The 8,904-nt window shown below is 41.5% G+C and overlaps 1 protein-coding gene across 1 annotated transcript in view; it reads right to left on the reverse strand.

Annotated features, from left to right (window-relative positions):
* Fgf12 (fibroblast growth factor 12) overlaps nt 1–8,388 on the reverse strand; it is a 524,714-nt gene extending 516,326 nt beyond the window's left edge. The window contains exons 1-2 of the mRNA XM_015993290.3: nt 8,255–8,388; nt 7,951–8,097 (exon numbers count right to left, since the gene is read on the reverse strand). Coding sequence (XP_015848776.1) covers nt 7,951–7,963 — 13 coding nt within the window. The 5' untranslated portion in view covers nt 7,964–8,097; nt 8,255–8,388. The remainder of the gene's footprint in view (nt 1–7,950; nt 8,098–8,254) is intronic.
* Nucleotides 8,389–8,904: the final 516 nt, after the last annotated feature.

Consider the following 8,904-nt stretch of genomic DNA (forward strand, 5'->3'; position numbering starts at 1 on the left):
CTCACAAATAAAGCATGATTTGCAGAGTCTTTCTCCTTGACACACAGCAAATATTTCTTCCTTAAGTCCTAGAGAAGCAACAACACAGAACTGAACTAAATTCAGTTTCAAGTAGTCCTGGGAATGGTGGAACTATTTTGAAATGCAAAAGGAGCCTTTGGAAAGGCGGTTTCAAATTTCCCAGATTTTTGACTCCCAACTAGAGTGATCATATAAAAGATGTTTTGTGATTATCTTATTTATAGAATTTAGAATGTGAATGGAAATTGGAGCAAAAGAACCCAACAATTTAATATGTTTTGAGGCCAGAAACATATCTACATTTTCCAGTTTCCAAATAGTGGGAGAGAAATCTCTCAGTTTGCCTTGTACTAATTTCTGTTTGGTCTATTTGAACACAGTCAGTATTTGAGGCCCTGATACAAACCTGACTGCTTCTCATGGTTGATAATTGTAGGGGCAGGGGAGATTCCAGGAGGCAGAGATTGGAATGGCTGCTTCTTCTTACCTAGTTGCTACAGAAAAGTTTTTTTTGTATTTGGTGACCCTTCGAATAGCCTGTATAAGCTTCTGGATTTTTTTTTTTCTGCTGTCTATCCTTGTGGGCTGTTTGTCTGGCTGAACACAAACAGAACAGAAACAAAGCCCATGAGCCCATGTCTATAGGACCAGCCATAGGGATGTTAAGACAGGACCATCGTGAGTTTGAGGCCAGCCTAAGTGAAAAATAACGTCCTTTATGTAGTGTAAAGCCCTTTTCAATGAAATGTGCTCATGACTTGAATCCTCAGTGATGAAGTCTCTTTTAGGTAAACATCCAAGCAGGTTACACACTAGTGAAAAAGGAAAAGATGTAAGAAAGGACAACAGGTGTCCTTTTGGACTTCTGCCAAGGTACCATCAATCAGTTGCATCACAGAGGCTAAGTAGCTTAACTTCTCTAGGTGAGAACCTCACATTTGTGAGGAGAAAAAGGGGAACTTTAAAATGTAACTGGGGAGATGAGAAAAATTAAAATTAGTCTATATGCATAGGTCCTAGAAAAACTATAACATGTCCTGTAAGCAAAGATACTAATAAGATGAATGACATGTCTTCTTAGCCTCAGTTTCTTGTCATTTGTTTTACATATTTATTTTTTTATCCCAAGCCCGTAACAGAAGAAGCAAATCTTTCTTTGCTGTCCATGTTCTCTTTAACGCTAAGGAATAATTTTTAAAAAAATTAAGGCAGGAGCCCTACAGTGTTCCTGGTTAAATACAGTTACTGGCTCTAGTTCCATAAGAACCACCATGCCACTTCCCTATCACACACCTAACTTCCTGAGTGCTTCATTAACAGCTGAGTGCCATGTACCCTGGGTGCCCTGTGGCTACTAGGTGAGAAAACCTGCTGGTGCAGAATTTACACATTGTTTTAAACCCATTCAATGGATATTCCACATCATGTATCTCCAACTACAACCAACCCACAAAAATGTTACATAACTACCCCAAAACAAAGTCCTAGAGCATCAATAGTTACTTAATCACAAATTCAGGTATTTCAGGAAAGTTCACATTACAAATTACTGGGGTGTGTGGCTCAATGGTGGCCCATGGTTAGCTTGAGTGAGCCCTGGGTTCTATCCCCAACACCCTAGATAAACACATGGAATTCATTAAGTAAATAAAGTAGAATGTTCTCGAAAGTAGCCCCTTTGCTACATGAAGCCTTTATGGAAGTCAGTGAGGATTACTTGGTAATATCTACACAGTGTACTTGCTGCTAACTCCACAATGACAAACTGTACTTTATAATTCTGATACTGTGGGATGGAGGTGAGGATGGGTATATGGGGTCTTGTTTTATAAAGAAACAAACTAGACTTCCGATGCTCTGTTGTGTCTATGAAATGAAGTCAAAACATGTAATCATGGAGCTCTAAAGCAGATACCATACAAAGACCTTTGCCAAACCACAAAATGTCTCATGATGTTATTTACAGCCATTAATATGCAGTAAATTCAGAAACCAATAGTAACAAATGTGATAAGTCACTATTAGTCACTTAGTGGGCACAAGAAGCCTGGCTAGGGATGGAGATATATCTCAGAGGGTAGGGGCACTTGCCACCAAGGCTGACAGGTTATCTTTTGAGCTGCACATATACCAGAGCATACATGTGCATACACACACACATACAGACACACAGATATAGGTAGGTAGGTAGGTAGGTAGATAGATAGATAGATAGATAGATAGATAGATAGATAGATAGATAGATAGATAGATAGATAGAGATAATAACATAACACCAATCTAATAGTGTCAGCAGTTCACAAGCTTGAAGGAATAAAAATGTAGGGCTAAGAAAGTGGGCACCCCTGGACAATTGCTGAGGATAACAAATCTGCTAAAGACTGCTTAAGTCATACAATCCATTCCCAGCTAGGCAGCTGGTCAGCTGGAACCGCTTTCAGAAGAGAACACAACATAGTTGGTGTTCACATGTTCTCCCACACAGTGGCTTTTCTTTTGAAGAAACCAAGGTAGAAACCAAAGGAAGGCATTACAGTGGTGGAACATTCAGTCTTCTCTCAAGGTCTCTAATTACAGTAGAACTCCCCATGCTAGCCTCCTGGGTAGCCTACAAGGACTCGGAAAGATGAATGGAGCAGTAGCGTGTCTAAAATAAACAACTCCAGAGCCTGCTTGTGGATCCCGGCTGCAAGCACAGAGAATGGGAGTCAGGACACACATCTCCAACCCTGCACTGAGCCATATGCCTGGAACAACATGGCAATTCAGCAAGCATTTGAATCAAATGAGCCAGACACTCTATACTACTTAAAAATCTTGAGTCCCAGAAAGGCAAAGAGATCTGTTCAAAGTTAACACCCCTAGAACTGGACAAGAAGCTGTACATCCTACACCCAGTACCTATTCCACCACCTTATATATTAGGTTTGACTTCTCCTACCACAATGATCTCTCTGATTCTTATTGACATTTAATGAGGAAGCCACTTTTCACGAAATGACTTTCCAGTTCTGCTAAGCTAAGGACTGCAAAAGCATTTCCTTTCTCCTCCAGAGGGCATGAGAAAGTCTCTGTTGGGAAAATGAGTTGGTTTCCTGTCTTCTGTGCTCTGGTATCAAACTGATGCTTTGGGGTGCCCTTGTGAGATGTCAGCTTTCTCTCTCCCAGGTTATAATAATCTCAACACATGAAAGTGGTGCTTAAGACTATTGTCCGTTTGACTCAGCATGTAAAAACCAGCGTCCCTGCCATGGAAAGTAAAGCATTTTTCCTGAGGTGGTCTCCAGGGTACCTGCTGAAATGTTAAAGGCTCAAGAAGGCTCACCAATCTATTATTAGCAAAGACATGGGGCAGGAGAACAAGGTGTGTAAGGTCAGTGATTACATCTTAGTTTTTGTTACCTAGGCAGAGTCTCAAGTAGCCCAGGCTGCCCTCAAATTAACTATATTGTAGAGGCTATCCAAAAAACTCCTGATTCTCCTGTCGCTATTCCCTGCGTGCTGGAATTACAGCTATGAGCTATCACACTTAACTTAGTTTTCTTTTAGATTGTCAGAACTAAGCATGGTGGGCACATAGCAGGGACTCATTAAATATTCGTTTAAATAAATATCATTTGATTGCTGGTGTAAGGAATGCACCATATTGAAGGTATTTCGGCTGTGTAGAGCACTCTATTTAAAAAAAAAGCAATTAAACACAGTGGTCAGGAAAGACAGTGCAGAATGGTGGCATCAAAGAATGGAACAAAGATGCAACACAGTGGAAGCATCCTGCACTCTGCTAAGATGCATCCTGGCTTAAGCAGTCTAGTACCATCATTTAACCAGAGGGTAATAGCAGTAATGTAACAGGAGTTCAAAGTGAACTTTAGGGAATAAATGTTCAAAATTAACTGGAGTCTGAAAGCAAATGGCTAGAGTAAAAACAGAGAGGGTTCTTAAAAGTAAGTCTGTTTAGGATTCAAATCACAAGCCAAAGGCTTTCTTTCCCACTTTTTCCCAAAGCCAGCAGAGGTCTAGGACCTGGCCACACACTGAGAATGACCACACAGAATGGATGGTCTCAATCAAAGCTTCTCCACTAAGTTACCCTGTGTGCAGATGCTTGCAGTTACAATCTGCTTTCCACAATTAAGATACATGGTTCTGAGACTTTAACACACATACAAACGATCATACGATTTTTATGGAATCCAGGTTTGAATTATAAATCTGGAGAAAGCCTGATATTCAGCATCTCTAACAAGCTCTGGGGTGATGTTCATGTGCCTGAAATGTAGACCAACAGTGCTGAGGTCTGAGATCAACGGTTATTGCCTGGCTAGTAGCATCACTTGGAGGGTGTAGTGGTTTGGATGAGAATGGCCCCCATAGACTTTCAGATAGTTGAAATGCTTGGTCCACAGCTAGTAGAACTATCCAGGAAGGATTAGGGGGTGTGGCCTTGTTGGAGGAGGTGTGTCACTGGGGGAGATGGGCTATAAGGTATCAAAAGCCCATGCCATTCCCTGTTAGTGTCCCTCTTCTCTCTTGCCCTTTCTTTTGCCTTTGATAATAATTGTGTGTATGCTCTCTGCTCCTGCTCCAGAATCATATCTCCCTGTTGCCAAGCTCCCTGTTGTAATGATTATGGATTCACCCTCTGAAACCATAAGCAAGCCCCAATCAAGTGATTGCTTTAGTAAGCTGTTTTTGTCTTGATGTCTCTTCACGACAATAGAAAAGGAACTAAGACAGAGTAATTTTACTTTTTTGTTTTGTTTTGTTTTAAAGAACTATGCACAGATCCTTCCCCACAGCCAGTTAAGCTCATTCTCAAGGAGTGCAGCCTAAGCCTCTCTATCTAGAAAAAGTTCTACAGGTGTTTTTATAGGTAACATGCATGAAGTTGAGAATCTAAGCAAATAAAAAAGTGATGCAATCAGGAGAAGGGGAAACAGAAGAGAAACACAAGCTACCTTTAAATCGTTGCTCCTGAAACTTAACCCTGAATATAAACTACCTGGGGTTTTATTGAAATCAGTCTATTCAATAGGCCTTGAGGAAAAAAAAAAAAAAAAAAAGATGAGCCTCCCGCAGTTCTAAATGTAACTGCAAACAACGATTTATCATCCAGCACCGAGATGAGTGGTTCTCAAACACATTGCACCTGAGACATTAAAAAAAAAAAAAGTGCACCTCTTTGTTCCAATCCAACATTCTAATTAACTGTCTTGGCTAGGACCCTGCGTGAGAATGTTTATGAAGCATACCAAGAGGTTCTGGAGTGCAAAAAAGTTTCTGAACCACAAGTTTAAATGTTAAAACAGTTTACATTATTTGAGCGGCTCTAGTCCCCGGAAATAGTGAGGCACAATTTCTGTCAAAGATACTCCAAACACTCAGTCTTTGAGACAATGTGATTACCACGATACTCAAAGATCCTTGAAGTTGACTCTGAACTGAACTACTTTCCTCTTTGTCCTGCATGACAGGAAGTGATGTAAAGTAGTAAGGGAGGAAGTAGAACTGATCTTACTTGTGAATAAGGGAGTTACTCAGAGAGCTGCTTGGCTAGTCTGCTTTTCAAACAGCAAAGGTAATGTGAAGGTTGCCTGATGCTCGTGACAGGATTCCCGTCTAAATGGGACATTAGACTGTTTTCTGGTATGGAAAACTATTGCACAGTCAAATGAATCCTGTGATGATTCTTTGACTCTTTTTAAAATTAGTTCCAATACTTATGTTTAATAATATTTTCCTATAATTATACTTGGGGAAGAAGTTACATGGCATAAAAAAAAATAAAAAATATTCCAACTACAATGGAATACAGATGCAACTACCCATTAATATGCTCCTTTCCCCTTCTAGAAAAAAAACATTTAAAGTTAGCTGCAGGTTTTTGTTTTTGTTTTTGTTTTTTTTTTTAGCATGACACTTGCATTGACTTAAAAAGTATTAGTGTCAGCATGATTGATAATTGGACAGCTCAGCTTTGTAAAGTCCAGGAATTAAAATTCATCAAGACTTTCATTTGCTCCTTTGTTACAAGTAATTATGAAGCCTCTGCAAAATGACCACAATATTGGCTCATAGCAAGAGTTATCGTCGCCTTTTTAGCAGAGCTGTGATCCACTGTATCACTGTTGTCTGACTTAACATAGAACTTTTGGCCCAGTTCCTCCCAGGTCTATTTCTGAAATTCTCTCTCCCTTCTGAATTCCCCAGACTGGAAGCAAGGCTGGAAGTCTACTGTTATTATTAGACAATATAAACCACCCGGAACTCTCAGAAGAAGGCGGCATTCCCTATAGGCAATAAAAGAAAATACAATATATTGCTGAGAGATACATCTTCATTTTACGATGGGCCAATAATTGCTGTATAAATTAAAGGCAAAAATGTTACCAAGAACCATTGCCAAATAACCAGATTTAATGGCCAAATACCAGGTGTCGTCTAAGCAGAAAAACAGTTTCATAGTAAAAATGATACTCTCTGCTGCTAACTCTATGTCCAAGAAATGTTTAACTAACTGGAATATTACATTAATCTATGATTTAAGAAAGATTGGATTTTCATTTTAAAACAGATTTTGTAATATGCTATGTATATTTAGAGAAATGGATTTTTTTCTCTATATGTACATTGTCAGATAAGGAAATGCCCACCAACGAGTCACAAGAATAATCTGCCCCATCTGAAAGCTGCCAGCTCATCTTTATCCACATCATTTCAGTTCTTCCCACAGTGCCAATGCTTACCCTAGATACAAATATGATAAAACATACAAATACTCAAATAAAACTAATTAAATACTCAAAAAAAAAAAAACCATACTGGGCAGATAGCTGCTATCATCAACACTCTAGTTTCATTAATCAGCCCAGAAATAGGTAGTTCAACACCACTCCCTGAGCCTAAGTACATTGCCACAGTGACTGACATTCTGGTTAAAAATAAAACCTTGCTTCAAATATAGCTTCTCCAGTCCTGGGTAATGAATATAGTTTCATAAAAGTTGACATCATTTCTCTGGTTTCACCAGAATTAAATACATCCTATATCCCTACTGGGTATGTGGCCACATCACTCAGCGTCCTCACAATCTAGTGGGCATTTTAAGGAGGGGACGAGACCTGTACAGATGGGGGTAAAGTCCAAATGCCATCCAAACTTACAATGTTAATGGTTGCTTTGTTTATATGCATTAGGTATGCCAACCAGAAGTTGATTACCACAGTTCATGTAGCAGTTGGTGGGTGTACATTTTGTAGATTTGCTTATGAGGGGAATTTTAATGTGTGCATGTCCAAAACTAGTGAACGGCATCGCGCCCAAAAGAGCCAAGCAGTACTTCCGTACCCTGATCTTCTTAGAGGTCAGTTCCTGTGCATGCCGTCTCAAATAGATACAATTTTTTTTATCTGTTACCCATTCAAAATGCAGTCGAATGTGGTCATACACACCCAGAAACACCATGTTTGTAGGGTGGGGTGGAGAAATTCAAACATTTTTTTTAGCAATGCATTATTGGATATCAGCTATAAATGTGCCCATCAGCAAATCCTAAAGCAAACAGAATAGATTTATTCCAGTCCATCCATTATACAGAAAAGAAATCGTTTTACCAACACATCTTTCCTCCCCCTCCATTTTGGGAGGGTATCTTCTCCATCTCACCCGCCCCCCCCCGAGGGGGGGGGAAACTCATCCTACTTCACTACGCAACTGATGGGAGTATTAAACATTGCCTTCCACGCTGTGGGAGTTAGTGGCCTTCTTGCCACATTCCCGCTGCAGCAACGGACATAGCATATCCTCCTCCTATCGACCTGGTGTGATGCTCCTCCCGCTCCGGAGCACTGCAGTCCCCTCGCCGAAGGGCTGCCCTGGACACAAGCACATGCAGCGGGAAGTGCCCCGATGGGGACAGTCACATACCTTTGCTCTCCATTTCGGTCCCTTTAGAGTGCTGGGAAGTTCAATGGAAGTTGGCAGGAAGATGTGGGCCCGCTTCAGATCCCCAAATCTGGAAAGGCAGTCTGATGATTTCGCCGCCCCGTACTTCCTTCTTTCCCTTCAGGCTTCCTGAAAGATGGGATTTCTTAAACCTTGAAGCTGCGATCAGCTACCAAAGGACACTTAGCAGCAGCAGATTGCTTCTACAGGGGTTAGGTTGCTGTGCATATCTGCTACTGAAAAGCATTCACAGGGCCGCTTGGAATTGTATTTTTTTTTTTTTTACCTGAGTCTGGAAGCTGCAAGCAGGAGCTGTCCTCGGAGCGTGGTGCTGCAGGTGTAGTGACAGATCATCCCACTTTGCTCTGGATGTACAGCAGATTTGCATGGGCGCTGGCACGCATGCGCAGGTCTTCCCCCTCCCTTTTTCACCGCCTCCCGCTCCCCCGCCCGCCCTGGCTTCTCTCCCCAATAAGGTCCTCAGTATCCCAGCCCGAAAGCAGTAGCATTCGGTCACAGGAAAGCGCTGCTAAAAATAAACACCGGACCGGATTTTCCCCTGCAAACTAGAAAATGGATTGGACTGGAACGGCGCATCAATCCCTTCCGATTTTCCAGGACTGCTTACCGAAGCTCTAGAGGAGGCTGGGGTGTCTGAGCTGAGCATGCTGCCCTCCCCAAAGCAGAGGGATTTACAAATCCTGCTTAGTGGTCATGATGTGGGCTTCTCTTGGTTGCTGCAGTAACTTCTCAGGTGTCTGCCTCCCCTCTTCTCCCTACAGACTTCCGACATCGTCCTCCACCCCCGTGATTGTTTTGCTTCTCAGGTGGAGTGGCATGAGTTCGGGGCTGTGCCATCCAGACTGGGTGTCCCCTATGGCCTCCACCCCAGCAATGTTCCTTGCAGGTTCCGAGGTTTCTAAAGTTCTTCAAACA

This window comes from Peromyscus maniculatus, chromosome 12 (genome assembly GCF_049852395.1).
Source record: "Peromyscus maniculatus bairdii isolate BWxNUB_F1_BW_parent chromosome 12, HU_Pman_BW_mat_3.1, whole genome shotgun sequence".
NCBI classification, from domain to species: Eukaryota; Metazoa; Chordata; class Mammalia; order Rodentia; family Cricetidae; genus Peromyscus; species Peromyscus maniculatus.